The sequence below is a fragment of the Cetorhinus maximus genome, chromosome 4 (assembly GCF_964194155.1).
Source record: "Cetorhinus maximus chromosome 4, sCetMax3.hap1.1, whole genome shotgun sequence".
Taxonomy (NCBI): domain Eukaryota; kingdom Metazoa; phylum Chordata; class Chondrichthyes; order Lamniformes; family Cetorhinidae; genus Cetorhinus; species Cetorhinus maximus.
The window spans coordinates 109,630,401-109,650,341 of NC_135882.1; the positions used below are offsets into that span (position 1 = coordinate 109,630,401).

Sequence of the window (19,941 nt, forward strand, 5' to 3'; positions counted from 1 at the left end):
CTGTACTGCAGAAAATGTGTCAAACAGGAATGCCATGATACCTTTGCACTGATGGCCATCTTCATGGCTATGAAGGTAGAAGAAGGATTCAGCAGCAAGGTGGCCCCAGTCAATGTGGCTCGATGCGTTACTGAAATCTGACCACCAACCTGTCATGGTCATGTGGACAATGACAGCACCCTAATGCCCCCACATTAAACAAAGACATGTGCAGGCTTCTACCAGGGTCCATTTGCCAAGTCCAGTGGTGATAGAGAATTGGAAACGGTGACAGGACTGTGAACCTGGGAGTCCCTAGTCAAGAATCTGCACACAGGTGACAGGACATTGTTGGACACCTGTGTTGGGACAGAGGTGTCTTTGGGCAACAGCATCTGTGACTGAGCAGTCCTCTTCAGGATACCCTCCTGCTCACCCCAAATGGGGAGGGGGTAGAAAAGGTGCCCTAAAAATAGGCTTTCCTACTTGCTCCCAGCTGGGGAACCACACTCTGTGGGGTCTCCATCTTCGTGGTTAAAAAAAAATTTGCAACTTGGAATGTTAGAACACCTCATGGATAATCTCATGAGTTACTGTCCAGAAAGAAGAACGCATTTGTATCATGTGAGCTATCAGGACTCCAAACTGACATCGCCACCCTCACTGAGATCTGCCTTCCCAAGGAGGAGCAGCTGAAGGAACGAGCAGGGGATACACCTTCTATTGGAAAGAAAAGACTGACAGCAACCCTCACCTCCACAGAGTTGGTTTTGCCATCCGGAATAGGATCATGGATGCACTGCCAGAACTCCCCAGTTGTATAAATGAAGGACTCATGACACTTCACCTACACGTCAGCTGTAATCAATATGACACTATCATCACTGCTTATGTCTGACCCTTGACTCCAGTGAAGATGTTAAGGAAAAGTTCCATTCTGACCTTGATGAAGTCCTCACTACCATCCCAAAAGAAGAAATGATCATCCTTCCGGGGGACTTTAATGCAAAGGTTGACCGTGATTCTGATGTCTGGAGAGGAACCATTGGGATAAATGGGGTGGGAAAAGCCAATACAAATGGTGTTCTCCTGCTGACAAAGTGCACTTAGCATGGCCTCATTATAACAAACACCTTCTGCTAGAAGACAAATGCAAAAACACATGGAGGCATCCCAGATTAAAGAACTGGCACATCCTGGATCATGTCATTCTTCATGCAATGTGGCTTCACAGCCTCAGGTTAGGTGTATCACCTATGTGATTCCATTGTGGGTATCTCTGGCAGCTAGGTGAGCGGTGCAGAGACCTCGGCTACATCTGACTCCTCCTTTTCCTGCTGCTCCACCTGTTTCTCCTTCCTTCTCCTGTAGCTACAATCCTCTTTGCTGTGCTTTATGGCACAAAGTGCAACAAATCACTACCATCTGGACACCCTCGTTGGTTCATACTGAAGGACACCCCTTGTCCTGTCCAGTGACAATATAAAGAGACACTTATTGACACTGGTTTTGTAGTAGAGTTAAGAGCTACTTGCCTGTACTGTTTCACTTTGTGAATAAATCTAAAACTGAGTAAATATTACCTTCTGGTTTCCTACTTCATCAATTGGCTGTCTGGAATTTAACACGAAGTAGAGCTGCAAAAGTTGCTGAGAAGGTTAACGGGAGGGGAGTGTAGATTAAAGTCAACAAAGTCCAAGGAAGTAGAAATCAGTTCCAAAAAAAGGGAAAGCTCAACATCATAACAAATCCTTTCAGCAAAAGCCCTTCAATTAGCCAAGGTAACAGCTGCCATAGGCTTTTTAGCCTGTCAAGTTCACAACCTGATCAATCCCCACTGTGCTCTCCCCTTCTTCATATTGACAAGTTTCAGACAACTCCGGGATCCATGCTCTGTCAGTTAAAGCCAGGATACAGGGTTAAATTTTCAATCAACTGCCACTTTGCATATGATAATTGCTAACCTGTTTCCATTGGGGTTTCCCGAGCACCTTGAAAATCATATCAATTAAATCCTGAAGCCAGCGAGGTCATGTTGGGCTTCCAGCACACTGTTATTTTTTTTCCTTCTTTAACCCCCTTCTTAGGCTGTCCCTCGGGGTTGGGGATGACTTGCTTCTACACTAAAAATGAGTTCTCAGGTGACTGAAGAGTCCAATGCGCGACCTACAGTCTCTGTCACAGGTGGGGCAGATGGTGATAGGGGGAACGGGTGGGTGGGGTGCCATCCGTTCCCCCCACCACCCCGTTTAACCCCCACTCCCAACTGCAGACACCACCACCCACACCACATGCAGATTAAAATTCTCCCTCATGGAAATTCTTCAAACCTGTCTAATTACATATTTGCCTTTCCATTGCCTAAAATATCACGTGTGGCCAAAAATCTGTTATCATCACTAATCCCTTCCTGAGGATTAATGACTTGGCAGGAAAAATTAATGTAGTGATCACTTGACACATACTGAAATAAAGTGCTTAAAGTACATGGAGAACTATTGAATATAATGGTGTAAATCAAAGTGACGGGCTGTATAACTTCTGTACTAAAGGAATTCACAGTGAAATAGCAACTGTACTTATCTGAAAGGTCATCGGAACAAATCTGTGTATAAAATTCAGCCTCGTTTCACTACAAGAAGAGGCAGAAATCACTGTTGGCAATGTTATTGTAGAAAAGCTAACATGATTGTGACAGGTTGTCCTCTCCGATATTTTGAAAGAAACATCGACAGCCTTCATTAAAATACGGGAGAGCAGCATTTGATACAGGTACGTCAGATACATTAAACTTTCATATTGCCAACAAAAATTTCTGCCCTTTGTCCTCTAAGGTGTCACTAAACAACTGGCCAGCAGGAAGGATACCATATCAATATATCATAGGCTCTCTTGGTTTCATTGACAAATTAAAATATAAAGATGAACTACTTTTAGACCAGAGAAAAATGTTTCATGAACAGAACCCCTGTGTAATTCACCCAAAATGATCATCCATTAACAATGGATTTATATCCAATTCTAACAGTTCCCCATGGCATTATTTTAAATTTAACATTTTTATTGCATAATGATAGCAAGAAAAGCAAACCCACTCCAATAATGATTACAGGAAATGCCATTGTTATCAGTCATAGTGACACCAAGCCTTCCCTGATCCTTAGATACCAACCTGTTGACGGAAGCTTGTAGACAATTGGTTAAGTAGTAATTAAACAATATCCAGTTAAGTGGTTTTTCAAGTGAAGCCGTGCACTCAAATACATCCCAGCCAATGGAGAAGACTACCGCTGCCTTCAGTGGGGTCTGCTGGCCAGTCTTACCCAGGTAATTCAACAGGAGCATTCTGTATCAGGCACGAAATGAAGATGTGCTTATTAAGTTGGCTTAACAATTCACTGTGCTACCTAAGCTTTAAGTAACACACTGGATTCCTATTTGCATTAGGCTAGAACAGTAAAATTAATTGTTTAAGGTGACCCTGGTTGCAAGTGTACTCATGTGCTCTACATGGATTGGTAAGAGCCAGTTTCTTCACCAAATTACTTCAAATGATGAGTTCTCAAACTCATCTGAAAGTGTTTCATGCGTCACTTTCCCTGATTGAGTGAAAATCCGAGGATAAGGTAACACCAGCTGACTTTCTACACATCTTAGCAGCTATTTCAATGTGGTGTTATCGGAAGGCTAGGAACAGATTTTGTATCTGTGTTCCTTCCACACCTATATAAGGATATGTATGAAGGAGTGAGGGTGTTGGAACCTACTGACACTTCCAGGAGACAATAGCACAATAGAAAAAATGTTGCATACAATTAGATGTACATGCAACATCACTTGATTTACCAGAAATGACTGAGCCAGGAACAGACTAATTTGTGACACAAAACAAAAACAAAAATACCTGGAAAAACTCAGCAGGTCTGACAGTATCTGCGGAGAGGAACACAGTTAACGTGTCGAGTCCGTATAACTCTTCAACAGAACTAAGGAAAAATAGAAAAGATGTGAAACATAAGCTGGTTTAAGGGGGGTGGGGGGGTGGGACAGGTAGAGCTGGATAGAGGGTCAGTGATAGGTGGAGATAACTAAAAGATGTCAGACAAAAGGACAAAGAGGTGTTGAAGCTGGTGATATTATCTAAGGAATGTGATAATAAAGATACAGATAGCCCTAGTGGGGGTGGGGTGGGGGGAAGGGATCGAAATAGGCTAAAAGGCCCCCTTAAACCAGCTTATATTTCACCTCTTTTCTATTTTTCCTTAGTTCTGTTGAAGAGTCATACGGACTCGAAACCTTAACTGTGTTCCTCTCCGCAGATGCTGTCAGACCTGCTGAGTTTTTCCAGGTATTTTTGTTTTTGTTTTGGATTTCCAGCATCCGCAGTTTTTTGCTTTTAGACTAATTTGTGTCCCAGCTGTAAATATTTGCAGATGGATTTTATTGCTGGCTACATTTAAACTGCTAGCATTCTTTCACAAGCCTGGCAATACTGTCCTTCATTCATCGCATTGTCTTTTGTGGGCCTCAATGTGTGTGAAGTGACTGCTGCCTTTTGCTTAGATGGCAAAAGGAATACTCTTCAAAATAATTCATTGCATTAAACACTTTATGATGCCTCAAATTACATGATAAGGTCTCAATGGTTTCCTTCTCTATTTTTGCTGCTTCATGTTCTAATATACAAGATGTTTTTAAATCTACATTAAAATCCATCTGCAACTCCTTAAATTTTCTGCTTCAATCTTATAAACTTTGAATTTCACCCACAGATTATGATGCAATTATCTACTTGTTCCATTCTCATATTGAGGATGAAGGACTCACCCGCCCATAGAGACACCTGCAGCCATCAGTGGAGCTTCCGCAAATGTTTTCTGCACATGTGAAATGACTGTTTCTAAATCTTCTGTGTTGGCTGCACAGTATGTTCTGGGAGTCTAGAACCAGTCATACAAAGTGGCACGGTAAGTAATGTGGGCGACTCCAATGTAGAAAGCAAAATTAATTGTTACCAGGTCTAAGATCTCAAATTTAGCAAGTTCAAAATTATCTGTACAATTGTAAGCTGGAAAGATGAGATAGGTATTTAAAAATTAAATCCTCTAGTGAGAAAAATTACAATTTTCAAATTAATTGTTGGGATTGTCCTCCCGAATCAGGATGGCTTTCCATGTTACATTTGCACATCAGTGACTGAAATAAAGTTTTATATTTTGTGGTTTTGGCATTATTGTGGTGTACTGGGTATTATGTTAGTGCTGTAATTAGAAGTTTTAAGGTTTTAATTCTATGCCGAATGGCTTAGAAATTCAATGATGCTGTACACATTTTACAGTGCTAAATGAACCTCCAATTTAGACAGCAGCATGTGGACGATTATAATGAGCCACATGAGTACCGCTGGCTACAATAGTGTAGGCAAAAAATAGGTGGCCAGAGCCTGTTTCTGAAAATGGTGCCAGCATCTTTACATTTTCAATTAAAGAACATAACATCTGTTTGAGGGCCCCTTGTAATATTAGTTTGCCCTGAGGCAGCCAGGGCTGACTACATTCGTGAAAATCAGGTTTACATGCAGCCTAACATACATTCCTAAAGGATCCTTTGTAGTCTGTTACAAAAAAGGTTAGTTTGCTCAATATACTTATCTGAATGTGGAGCCAGGAGGAGCACCCAGGAATTTGCTTTAAGAGCTGCTTTATCAATTTAAATTGGCCTTAGTAAGGCCACTGGAAATTGTGCAGAGAAGACGGACAATTGCCACTTCCCAAGGCAACATGATGGGTTGGACATTCTGCCAATCATTGAAATGAGGCCCAGGAATTAAAATCGCTCAAGCCTCACCTTGGCAACATCATTGGGGGCTTATTGGTTGCACTGCACCCTTCCCACCCGATTCCCTCATGCTTAAGTTAAGGCTTTTAGTGTCTCAAAATTGTGCTTTATACACACTGAATCAATGAATGAATATTATTTTTCAGGGAAATAAATAACTAATTTACAAAACAAAGAGTACAGCTCAAAAACTGAATTAGTTGTTCAAGCAAAAATACTACACAAGGTTGAAGTTGGATATAGAATACCATGCAATAGAAAATCACTTCAGAATTTTGTGACAATTGATACAGGCTGGGGACATAGTTTATAATTTAATTGAAGGCATTCCAAAAGCAGTGCATTCTAATGGCATTCATAATAAAAACCACAAATGAGCATGATGTTGAACTATAGGGAGTAGTTTTCTGGAATAGTGCCAGTACTAAATGAAAACAAAATTCTAATTTCCTTTTCTCATTTTCTTTTGTACTACGTAGAATTACACAGAATGCACAGCACAGAAACAGACCATTTGGCCCGACTGATCTAAGCTGGTGTTTATGCTCCACATGTGCCTCCTCCCTCTTCATTCAACCCTGTTGGGATGTTGACTAAGCTGGTTCAATGGATTCCAGCTACCTTCCTCAACTATTGACTTATCACATGTAAGCCCTCTGTGTTCCACAGCTGTGCTGTGGCAAGGTGATCTCAACAAACTTCAGGGATTGAACCTAGGTGCAGTTCACACAATTTACCAACTCAATGACTTGGGAGTGTTCAACTTACATTTTAAATCTGTTGATCTATTTCAGCTCTTTCTATTACCAAAGTTAAGGACCATTAGCTTTTAAACACCAAAAAATTATTTTCAATGTTCCAAGTGGCAGTTACAAACAATCCATACATTATATTCAGTATAGGGACTTGCCTCATAATAATTAAAGGCCCGTCGGCTGAAAAATTAAAGTGGGTGAGCTGGCCAACCAGAGGCGGGCTCACCCCTGACATTTCTGCTGGTGTGTGGGCAGCCCACCTTCAGGGCTGAATCTTCTGGCTAGTGTGCGGGTGGCAGAGCCCGCACATCAGCACTTAAAATGTCGCGCACTGACATCACGCAAGCGTCCCGACGTCAGCGCGCGGCATCGCGATGTTTTGGTCGGCAGGCATGCTATGCAGCGCGATGTGCACCTGTCATTTATTAACGGCCTCGTTAAGGCCATAAAGTGACCAATCGACCAGGATTTTGAGGGCCCCGTGTGAACTTCGGATCGGCGCACGAGCCCAACGGGCAGCTGGGTAAGTGATTTTTTCACAAACCTCATCCAGTGGCGGGATGAGGTTTGATTTCGGTTTTAAAAAAGTTTACTAAAGTGTTTGTGTTCTTCATTAACACGTCCCATCTCATGTGACATTTTCACATGAGGGGGACTTGTTAATGATTTTTTATTTTTCTATTTTTAATGTCTCACAGACTTTCAGCAATCTCCCTGAGGCAGCACTTTGCCTCAGGGAGATGTGTGCTCTTTCGTGCACATGCGTGAAAGAGCGCACTCTTGCAGTTGGGGAATCCCCCACCCCTGCGCAGGAAGAGCATAGCGCTTCCCGTCGGGCGGCCCGCTTGGGGAGGGGGCCTTAATTGGCCCAGCCACGTAAAATGGCAGCGTTGACTGTTTCGGCAGCAGCGATCGGCTGCCCACCCACCGCCGAGTTGGTTGGGCCCGCCAGCCCATCAAGGGCAAATTTCTGCCCTTAGTGTTTAATCCAGCCCTTATGTTTGAAGAAAGAGTGAGTGGATTTTTAATTTAATTTGGTAACATGTTTTCAAGTGTGATGCATCCTTGAAACACAAAAAGTATTCGCAGACTGTATTATTTTCCAAATATTTTCTGTTTCTCCCCTCTGTATTTTTTCTTGTTTTTAATCCCAGGAGATTACATGACTGTTGGCAAATAGGAAGTGTCTGATCGTGATGGTCCTGGCAGTAGAAATCTGTAGCAGGCTAGATGGATCAACTGTCATTTTACTGATGTAAAATATACTGTTACTTTAGAACTCTTTGGGGTGAATTTTACTGCCCCTCACTGACATATTTGAAGGTGTGAGGGATACATAAAATAAAGTGGATGGCCAGCCCACCCCTGACCTGCTCCCCATACTGTGGAAGGTGGATAAAGTGTCAGGCAGCTTGCCCATCCTTAGGCCTATTGACATGCTTAAGTGGTGAATTAATGACCACTTAAGGACCTCATTCTACCTCCACTGCAATAATACGGGCAGCTGGGGAAGGCCAGGGAATGCTGAGTAGCCTGACATGTTTTGCTGCATGAGCTAAAGGAAGGCTGGAAAATGGGGTCCTTCCTTTGGGGGATCCCCTGTGCCCATTGGAGGGGTACCCCACCCCCCAAGATCGTACCCTCATTTGTGCATCCCCCTGGCCTCTAGAACCCAACCACAGCCCCTCCCCCCTCACTGGGGTCACAAAAATGCCCCTGTACAAAATGCCCAGACTTACTTGAAGTCCATCTTCAGTTCTTCTCGCGATTGTTTGTAATCCCAGTAGTGGCCACTGCTGTGTTCTAACGCTGCTGGGTCGATAGAGCTGCTGGCCAATCAGATTGACTGGCGGCTCTTGAGGGTGGCACTTCCTGTCCCCGAGGGGCAGAAGTCCTACTCTTAACTCACTAAGACTGCCCCCGGCATATTATTGCTGTGTGGCAGCCAGGCTTAAAGTTAGTGTGGTTCCGACTGGCTTTTCACCCAGGGCTGGACGGTGATGGGTGGATGAGGAATACATCCCCCGTAAAATTCACCCTTTTATATTGGCAATAGAAAAGTTACTGTTTCACTCTACAGGACAACCTACTTATTGTGTGTGTCGGAGAGGGGAGAGTGGAACAAAACAGTTTGTGCTTTAATTTCCAATGTACACTCCTGCCAGGGGAAGCTCCTTTCTAATACTTTGATGCAGGGACATTATCCCAAATTTGTGGACCCTCCCCATAAGCTTCAGATATGCAGTTATAAGCAGCTCCCACAGTATTTATGCATTTAAAAAATAACTTACCAAAAGTCTCTCTCCAGAAACTCCTCTGTTGTTGAAAACAACACACCTAAAAGAAATCCAAAAATATTTTTCAGTGTGTTCCACCAATATTTAATTTCAACTTCTAACAATACTAGAATATCACCTAGGGCAAGGCTTATGTGGAGTCAACAGTTGCAGTGATGCAAGGAAAAGTTGCTGGGGAAGTGCATGGAAGTCCCTTGAAAGTGTTTGGAAAGAAGTTTTGATTTTTTTTTTAGAGACAGTGAAGTGGTTTTTGATGGGCTCCTAGAAACTGAATGGTTTGTCCTTGCTGACTTTACTGATGGAGCTTCTTCAGAAGGTTGTAAACATGTCTTTTCTTTTCAGTTATCTCAGAAAAATGTTGAAAAGCTAATAGGTGTAAACTTTCAACTTTGGCAGCGGTTTCAATGGAAAGGAAAATTGAGTGGGGTGTATACTAGGAAGCTGATTCGCTAGCACCACTCTACACCTCCAAAGTTGAAAGTTCCACCCAATGTTTTGTCTCTGATGCTACATCTAAAGAAACAAATTTCAATTGATCTCAACTGCTTCTAATAAATCTTTTCATCTGCAGTGATTTTCTATTGATACAGGAGTGTGTAGAAGGGTTAGAGCTCCAAACAGCTCTATGAATGGCTAACCTTGCTGTCAATAATAAAAATAATTGGTCTGGGAACCCACATAAACTCAAGGCTCAGGGCTTTTGTAAAGGCACAGGATGCTGGTGGAAAATGTGTTTAAAAGCATCCCAAACAGAGATGGATAAACTTCCTGACCATTTCAGAGCAGAAGCCATTTCTGCCAGTTTTCCACCATAAATAAATTTGTTTTTATACAACTTACATTTCAATACCAGCTAAAGAACCTTGAGAGGAATGGGCCTGCCCATCGCTACTAATAAAGAAAAGTAATCCTTTAACAAGCATTAGACCCTTCATTTGCAAATTCAAGAGGCATAGTTTATATTAGTGAGCTCCCAGAACATGATATTGGAACAGATATCTCAAAAGCAATCAGAAGCAGTAACCCTGTTGCTAGTAGCTCCCCTAATCTATGGACACAGAGGCCAACTGTGGCATGCTTATCACTGGTTCCAGCTTAGATCATGAAACTCAAGAGTTTGGAAATGGAATCTGGCATTTTCCAGGTTTTATTGTTCAGTTGCTCATTAGATGACACTAAACAGGACAACAGATTTGATGATTGTTTTGCTGTAAACTGGTAATGATACAGGAGATGGAGTATAAATACTGGAAGCAGCATGAACTCTTCTTGATGTTGCTGTTTGCTATTTTTACTTATCTGCTTTATGCGCATGAGTAAAAAGGACCACAGATGCAGCAAAAACATCAGTGATGTGTTTTCCTGCAAGTGTAACAGCATCTGACTAAAAACACCTTTATAGCAGGTGTAGAGATAGACAATATGTCACAATAAGATATGTCACACAACGTCACAGGTAAGGCTATGCAACAAAGCTATGAGTCGGCCTCTTTAATTGTATTTGTAAAAATCTTAATGCCAGTCACAATGTCTATAATTTTTGAACTTTTAGATGTATTTATGTTTTTGGGGTCAAGGTGGATGAATGAATGGCAAAAAAAAAATCACTGTGTTTCAATTACTAATACTTCAGGCATTTTCTGAAGATGTTATTAATTGCATCATGTCGTGTGCATTCCATCGAGTGTATGTCATGAACAATAATAATGTACAGGGTTCATTCTTTTCAAGTCTAAATCAGTAAAATTACATAAGAGTGACATCTTATCTACCGCACCCACATGTAAAATCCGAGGCCGAGCCTGTCTCCAGTTGGCTGACTGCCATTAATTGGCTTGAGGTGGGACTTCCATTTCTCAACAGGAAGTCCTGCCTCAGAGAGCTGTCAGCTAATCAGAGGACGGCAGCTCTCCAGTACTGGCAGCACCATCGGGATTGGAGGCCACTGCCAGTACTGCAGCAAAGTCTGTGTTGGAGCCAGGACTGTAGATAAGCCTCGGGTCTCACTGGGGCCAGGCTGGCAAGGTACCATATTAAGGAAGCAGCCCACTTGCCTGCCATCAACCTACGTGGAAAAAATTGGTATGGGCCTCTCCTACCACTGGTTAAATCCCAATGGCAGTGGGATGAGGCCCCTTAAGTGGGCATTAATTGGCCACTTAAGGGCCTCAATTTGCCCAATGCTTTCCCACCACTGGTAAAATTGGGGTGGGGAAAGGGGCAGGTGGGTAAATTTGCTTTGCTTTCAACTGTTCTATACTTTTCAGAAAATAAAAATTACTTGCAACATGTCTGCTTTAAGGTGCCATTCTCCTTAAAAGAGAGTAATGTCTATAACCATGCAAAATTATCATATCTTCTAAGACATGAAACATCTTTCACATTCCATTGAGAATCTGGGTTGGATATTCACTCCGGAGGCGGGTAGATCGAGTCAGGAAATTTCCAAGCTTGGTGCACCCGCCTCGGGTAAAGAGGCGGGCACAGAATGGAGCCATCCCCTTCATCCATGGACGCAGATTGGAGGCACACACAGGAGCTGTCGAGTGCCGAGGCAGACTGTTTAAAAGGCCCCATCAACACCCCTTCGACCTTTTGTTTATGACTCCTTTCGCAATCTCTCCTTTGCCTCCACCTATTACTGGCCTTCTATCCAGCTTCATCTGTTCGACCCCCTCGCCCTCCCCTTAAACAGTATATATTTCACCACATTTCTACTCTTTTGTTCTGAAGAAGAGTCATCTGGACTCAAAACGTTAACTCTGTCTTTCTCTCCACAGATGCTGTCAGACCTGCTGAGTTTTTCCAACAATTTTTGTTTTTGTTTCAGATTTCCAACATCCGCTGTATTTTGCTTTTATCTTCGTGTTTAAAAGGCCCACTTCACTGCATTAGGACTTCATCCCAGTTGTTTTCTTAAATATTAGGCCCTCTAGCATTCACCCCTCACACTCCATCACCACCCCACTCACTCCCCCTGCCCCATGCATGCCAACTCATGCCCCCTACCCACACCTCCAGGGGTTTTCATAACCTCCATGCCAGCCCATGCCCCTCCACCCAACCCCATGGCCCCTTATAGTCTCCATGCCAACTTAATGCAAACTTATGCCCCCCATCCACCACCCTTTGCCCTTACACACCATCCATGCCAACTAACCCAGTATCCACCATGGGTAGACCTCAGGAGCCAAGTTGAGATGGAATAAAATAAAGATTTAAATATCTATCACAGTTTTCACCATGAACAAACATTGCAATTCATAAAAGCCAATTCAAAACTTTAAAAGCCCCTCAAATACTTAATCCCTTTTCAAAATAAACAAACTTGTATTCATCACCCCATCTCAAAGACAGCTAATCCTTTAACAACCTTTTTGAGCTGTCAATCAAACTGTGATCTTACAAACTCCCTGCTGGATAATTGTAGGTTGTGGAAAGCATATATTGATAGCCCTTGGGATAATGTCAACAAAGAGCTATTGTAACTACTAGAATAGATTTTCTTCAACTTTCACTGACACAAGTTGTTTTTATTTCAAATTTTTAAAGGGCTGGAAATTTAAATAACTTCACAGCTGGAGTTTTTTCAACTTTCACTGACACAAGCAGCCTTTTTTTTTTAAAGTTGAGGATTTAAATAACCTGGCAATTTGACAGTTCTACAAACCTTATTCACCCTTCACAAGCATTTACATTCCTTCCATAAATTTATGACTCCAACACTTGAGGATAATGGGGTCTGTTTGAACTCAGCACTGCGTTCAAATGATCCTGCTGAATTTGGGTTTCCCTTCTATGTGAGTAATGCCTCACCCTCTTTCTCCTACCAGTGAAAATGGGTCTGTCTGAAATGGGGCAGGACTTCCGGATCCATAATTTTTAAAGATCTGCAGAGTCTCCACAGCTTCATGAAAATCTGGCCTAGAGAGTTGCCTGGAGGTGCAATCTATAGGTTGCCATTTACAGGTCTATCAACATAATGATCATGTGACAATAATGACAGATCAAGTTGGCTGATGTTTCTTATACACTGTCTTGGAGATGTTTAAATATGAACTGTTTTCGATAATTATTGATGTTCAGTGCTGAGATCTAACCTAGTTTGAAGTAGTCATGGGCCTTAATGGATATTGTACTTGTAAGCATGTATATGTAAGTACTTGCGTGTATTTTCTGTAGGTATTAATAAAACCACCCTTTTGATTTATTTGATTTGAATGAGTCATACCTACTTGGCTGATCTAACAAGTATCACACCACTGCTTTGGGGAAAGACCTTCCATGTTAGTGCCAAGACATATGCTGGAAGAGATCAAAGGGAACCTGAATTTGACCATGCTCTACCTAACTTTGGAGTGCTAAAAATGGATACTAGTTCCAATTCTCAGTGTTAATGTCTTTTATCTTTAGAGAGATTGGCAGAAGCATAGGAGATGGGTGCTTGCTCTTCCCACTGACTGGAAATGATGGCATGGATTGTAAACAAAAAAACAAAAATAACAATCAACAAAAGTAACTCTTGCCTATATCCAAGTATTTCACTCTGTTTAACCATGTGCACTATATAGGATTCCTTGCTCGTTCCTGTAAGTCCGGGTAAGATAAGGATAGTAGGTCTTGTAGCAGGAACAGGGTATAGGGTATTGTCATCATGATCATTCCAATCCAAGGAAATATGTCCACCATCTGCTGTCTTAATGAGCTCACTGTAATGCAGAGACAATAATCAAAATGAAACAAGATTAATTCTTAAGACACACTTTTACATAGCACCTTGTTTTTTTTTGATAATATCATTAATTTATATAGTCATTATTTCCTGGACACTGTAAAACAAAATCCATCATCTTGATGATTATTATTACTGTTTTGAGCAAATAATGCAGTTGAATGCAACAGCTAGCCTCCTAACAAAGTCAATGCTTTTGGACTTGAATTTTGCTCAGATCAGGATTTCCTGAAACTATAGATAAAAAAAACGCTAATTTTACAAGTTGTTTCTACTCACCACCATTTAATAATTTGTTCAACAATTTAATCCAAAAGAAAATTTTAAAACCACTTTAGTTGTAAAATTTGACACAAATACCTGTTAAAATTTAACCCATGCCGCTATTTCATGTGCTGAGCATGAAAAAGCAGAAAATTTTAGTGACTGAATCAGAGTCCTCTGTTTAAATATTTTGGTTGAAATGTATATTTCTATAATGCCAGTGATCTAAATGATTATTGAAATCCAAATTATATGTAACTGAAAAAGAATGATTGAGAGTAATTTCCTACGTGAAAGAATATGGTTGATTAATGAATAAGCATCAATTCAGGACAATGCCAACAGTACAATAACCAGAAAAAAAGCAAAGCGTACTTTCTGTATTCCACCCAAGGTTTAGCTGTGATGAATGGCCTGAGCAGTGTCTGGATTCTTGCTTCCCAGCACCAAAAGGTCGGATAATAAGTCTCTGTTACCACAGGACAATACCTCTGTAGAAACTGAGAAAGTGTTGCTGCCCCTGTGATAAGCTGCGGCTTCTGCAATAAATCAAGCTCACAGTTACAGTGTGACAGCAAATTTATGACACTTACTGGAGTTAAAAGCAAGAAAGATGGCAACTACTAGAAATCTACAATAAAAACAAAAAAAGGGAAGAAAAAATCAATTACACTCCTGGGCTTCTCAGAACTGAGCTTCCAACATTTCCTGCTTTTATTTTATATTTGCCCTTGTGTTGCTGTGTACAATATCATCACTTTGTGACTACTGAGTTTTATATTGAAAACCCAACCTGTTTTACTGATTTTAAAAAATATAAATTAAGACATTTTCCATGGTTGAAGCTTTAAAGGCCAATTTCTGCAATCCTGATTTATACAATACTGCTGGATTACATTGTGTGGGCCATTGCATGGTGGAGCAGGGAAGAGTTAATGAGTAGCAATAAGCTGCAGCACTGGTGCCTTGTACAGAGAGTGTGAGGATGTGCGGTCAGGAAAACGAGAGAAGTTAAATTAAAAGCAAAGCAGTTGAGAGAAGTATAACTATGATTGGTGCAAAGAAGTGTGTTGCTGTGGGATATTGAGCAATAGAGTAATGCAAAAATTGTCTGTTGATCAAAAAGCTTAAGGGAAGGGCTATGGCTTTAGGGAGAAAGATACAGAAACGTGGAAGAGATAGAGGTGAAAGGATTATTGAGAAAGTATGAGGTTCAGTGAATCATCATAGCTCAGTTAAATGGCTGGGCTTGCATTAGAATCTAGAGTAAATCATCAGGAATTTGAGTTTAACTTCAGTATAATTCTGGACAAGCTTGTCATGAAATTAAAACAAGTTTTGAGGAAATTACAGAAAAGAGGTTGCTGCAAGGTCAGAAAAGTGAGAATTTTAATTTTAAGTCCTCTTTTACTTTTCAACCTGGAACAGTTAGGAAGTGGCCTGGTGTACTTAAGAGGGCAGAGAGTTAAAATACTCCAGAAACTCAGGCAAGTGGGAGTGGTTTGTATTTGCCCTGGTGCCCCACTCCCCAAAACCTGTTCAGGGTCAAAATTGACCCCGATGTTTCTGAGTATACCAACATCCTAGTTACTAATGCATGAGTTAAAGAATATTGCTGGTGTTCAAAGGGTGTTCAAAGGTAACTTCTGAAAGTTACTTTCAACTTATCGCCATATTGATATTGGGAATACTGGGCCTCATTCTTAAATATTATCGTAAATACCTTTTACTTTACGAACTGGTGTACTTCACAGGGGAACAGCACAGCACAGTGGTTTCTCAAATTTAAGATGTAGTTTCAGAATTGTGAAAGATAAGACTGGATTTTTTTTACATTGGAAACCTTGGTGAAGGGATAAAGATCAAGGTGTAGGGCACCACCAACAGTTTGTCAGAACAGATAATTAGATGCAGTGGCTGAGTTTAATAGCTTCTACTTTTAAAGAGAAAGTAAAGACTGATGGAGCTCAGGTGTTCTTAAGTTCTGAGAAAGAATGGGTCAATGTTGGAGATGATGTGCCGAGTCTTGAGTTGAAAAAGGATGGAGGGAGGAGGAAGGATATGCAGGACAAGCTGATTTGGAGCTTAGAAGAAACAAGGGAAGAAAGTTCTCATTCATTCACACCAACCTAGAAAACAAATGAAAGCTAGGGCAAGATTCTGGGTCAGGGCAGCGACGCCAGGGTCAAATAGGGGTCACGGCCCTTCACTGTTTGGGACACAGTCACCCGGCAGTGAATTTTACCGAATTGACCAATTAATTAGTCGCCAGAGGACAGGTTTGCCGTCCAATCAAGGATGGTTAGCGGTTTCTCTAGGCTGGAAGGCCAATAGGAGGCTTTCCATTATGGTAGAAGCAGTAGCTTGGGGTTGTGGGGGCATTTAATCATTTTTTGTGTTTATTTCTCCCATTAGCAGTAGGTAATAGGTTACCGAGTGAGAGAAGTTTTAATTTTTTCAAATTGCTCAATAGAAAATAAGAGATTCAAACCCGGGCTCTTTAACTATACATTTATTTCATTCAGGGCTGCAGATTTAGAATTATGTCCACTGCAGTCCTTCCAAATGTCACTCCATGGTTGCCATCCCCTCTCCCCAAACTTTCCACCAGCCCTGCCACCTCCTTAACTGGTGGTGCGTTTCAAGAGGGAAATGGACAACGCTCCCCAGGAAATTTTGACATTAAAAATCGTTGGTCCTGATTAGTTAAGTCCTCTGCATTTTTTCCTGGTGCAAACACTGCTTCTCTAGTGTGCAGCAGCTTTCAATGACTTACATCAGGGAGGAGGAGCCCCAGAGGAGGACTGAGGATGAAGGAACCTGCTCTGCACTGATCTCTATCTGTGAATGTGGTTAATGCTGAGTCAAATATTGGTATGTAGAGCGTAGAAATAGAAATGAAAATAGAGACATGAATGCAGTGGAAAAAGAGGAAGTTTAAAGTGTATAGGTGTGAGGAGAAAGATCTTCAATATAACATGCTGCTGACTGCTTTTCATAGATATCAGCTATTGAGTATCACTTGGTAAAATTACAGTACTGAAAAGCTCAGTGATGCTGGTATAATGCGTATATCATCACACATCACACATCGCGTATTGCACTGACATGGTGAAAGAGGATTAAAATGGAATAAACCAACCCATGGAGCTTCATACCTTGTTTATAACTATAATGGATATATGCACTGGAGTGATTTCAGATGATTTCCTCTCATTTTGTGATTCAGATTAATTATTGGCCATTTTGATTGCAGTCTCGCAATATATAACTCACTTACTACTTTATAATCATTCCTCAGAAAGCTACCGGAAAAATGTTTCAATGTACCCACTATGGTAAATCACCATTAGTTAATCCTATATAGACTATAGCACATATATGCTTGGTTGAATTATATCAAGATTTTGGTTTAGGATTTTGGATTTTGGTTGCATCAGGAAACTGAAGAATAACTGGAAAAACTCCTTTAACTACACTTAACAAGGCATAGAGCCTGATTAGCTGCTTGTTTTGTGGGGACAGACAGCCCTGCCAGCCCCAAACCCACATCCGCAAAAATGGCAGATGCTGGGAATGGGGTCAGGAAAATGGCTTGCCAGCTGGAGCTGGACCTCATAACATTCAAGGTTATGGGCCAAGTGCTGGTAAATGGGATTAGTTTGGTAGATCAGGTGTTTCTCATGTGTCAGTGCAGACTCAATGGGCCGAAGGGCCTCTTCTGCACTGTGTGATTCTGTGATTCTGGTATTTTCGGGCCCCATCTGCCTCCATTCCTGCTCTCAGTGGGGCCTGAAAATTCAGCCCATATTGTAAAGCATAACTGTGGCACAAACATCATAATGAAAATGAGGGACACTTTTTAGTCTCTTCTATCTCCACTAATAGGTTTACTACTTTTGTTTTTGTAAGGAACTTTGAAAAGGATGTCGCTGTCAAGATTGTGTTCCAAGATGGTGACACATCTCAACTTTGTGGTGATTTTAATAATCCCTGGTCTAATGTCTCACTGCTGAGTGCTTGCTATTTGCGAACCATACGTGACATTTGTCTGTGCCCCATCACTCAGTCACATGATAAAACGATGTCATGTGTCCACCGTTCATTATAACCTCATAATTAATCACCACAGCTACCATCCTATTATGGCATCATAATCATCCACTTTTCAGGCAAAACTATAATGCAATGAATACAGTAAAATGCAGCATGTGGCAATAACTTCAATTTATTAACAGTGGACTAGGCAACAGCTCATTGAACCTGGAGCTTTTAGTTCTCCATGGTTCAGCAAAGGTGATGCTTTTATACACAACCACTGTGAGCTACCTTATTAGAATTAATACAAAACCAAACTGTGAATTGGCTAATTATGAAAGATATTCATTTCGTTACTGAAACAGCATAGAAAATTTTAATTAGTATATTGAAAATATAAAATGATATTCATACCAGATCAGATCCTAATTAAAATAATCTAAGCGAATGCCTTCTAAGACCAAGTGTTCAAAGTCACAATTGTATTTAATTTTTCAACACATCTTATGGACACTCATTATATATAAAGTACATATTGTACAGTTTTGGAACATAAATTACTATCAGGAAATAAATGACAAAATAAAGTACTTAAGTATTACATAAAATCTATTAAATAGCAAATGATAAATCTTCTTACCCTCGATATTGTGCACAAATAAATATAGATGTAGACAGCAGTGCACCCTAAAGCAAAAAGTAAACTTGTCCTGGTATCAAATAGATTGATATCTAAATATACTGATAGCTCTCTGATCAATTCATTCATGTTACATACTAAGTTAATGATTATTGTAAGAATGTTCGCATTTTGTTAAATGAAAGGCTGGCTACTAGCACCTTGTAGCAGAGGCTCAGGAGGCTGTAACATGAGATGCCAGCAACATTCAGTTCAACTCAGATTCTGGCACAATCATTTTCTTCTTTGCCCTATTCATGACATCGTTACAGGAAGCTGGGACAGGCACTGGGGTTAGAGGTCAAGGATTGTTGTGTAATGAAGATTCACTTGATGTGTCTATGTAATCTGGAGAGTCACTGACTGGATGTGAGGTTTAAAGTTTAGTTGAACAAATGCTGAGGTTAGACACCACCTAGGCTCAGGGAGAGACTTTGACAGAGTCAGGACCAGAGGCACATGGGTGCTAGCTAGAGCGGAACGAGATTGCTTTGTTGAGTTGTAGGAAGTTTCAGCTCATCCAGCACTTGATGTTGGACAGATGGCTAGACCACTGGATCATTTTGCTGGGAGGGAAGGAGAAACTAATTGGATGAGATGCAGTGAGACCGAGGAATAATGGATTGTTCTAGCCACGAGCTGGCACTGAAACAATAGGAGAGACTTGGGACTGGAAATTCACATGTCTTGATATCTGGGGGCAATGGCTACAATTGACATCATGCCCATGCATTTAAATCAAGGTGGGTAAGACAGAAAATTGGTCTATTATTCCAGCGCCATTTGAGAGAAAGATTAAAGAATAATTAAAAATGATAGATCAGAGAAATACACTTTTGTGAGCAAAAGTGCCAACTACATGGGGAAACTGCTCCCTAGTGAGAATGTTGACACTCACCTGATGATCCATCTCTGACTCATTCTGACTACCTGGCATGATGTGTAGTCTGGGACCTCAGATGTGTCCATCACTCTTTGTGAAGGGGAAATTTAGGAGAGAAAGTGGATGAGCTTTTTGCTCTAAACTGTTGATGTGCAGTCACTAGAGGAAGGGCTGTAAAGTAAATTTGGTTGGAATGTAACGGCTGCACCAGCTCATGTCATATTGAACTGGTTGATGGGTTGGTCACATGGTCAAAGGAGTCAGGAGAAAGGCTGGTCCCTCTTTATGCAGATGAGCCCCCTTCATTGGGGTAGAGGGACAAAGATTCAAAACAGCTGTTCCTCATAAGAATGGGGGTATCTCCTAATAGATGAGTGTTTTTAGCTTAGAAATAACTGTTTGCAATATTAATGTTCAAGTGTTTAATTTGTTTGTGTGCTCTCATCATGATACGGTACAGGATCATGATGCAAGTA

General features: G+C 41.1%; 1 protein-coding gene across 4 annotated transcripts in view; it reads right to left on the bottom strand.

Annotated features, from left to right (window-relative positions):
* abhd3 (abhydrolase domain containing 3, phospholipase) overlaps positions 1-19,941 on the bottom strand; it is a 94,607-nt gene that overhangs the window by 53,494 nt on the left and 21,172 nt on the right. For 3 of the 4 annotated variants that reach the window (XM_078540626.1, XM_078540623.1, XM_078540624.1), the window contains exons 2-6: positions 14,241-14,404; positions 13,396-13,578; positions 8,864-8,909; positions 4,807-4,919; positions 3,152-3,325 (exon numbers count right to left, since the gene is read on the bottom strand). In XM_078540626.1, coding sequence (XP_078396752.1) covers positions 3,152-3,325; positions 4,807-4,919; positions 8,864-8,909; positions 13,396-13,578; positions 14,241-14,404 — 680 coding nt within the window. The remainder of the gene's footprint in view (positions 1-3,151; positions 3,326-4,806; positions 4,920-8,863; positions 8,910-13,395; positions 13,579-14,240; positions 14,405-19,941) is intronic. The other variant, XM_078540625.1, reaches the window with a different exon arrangement.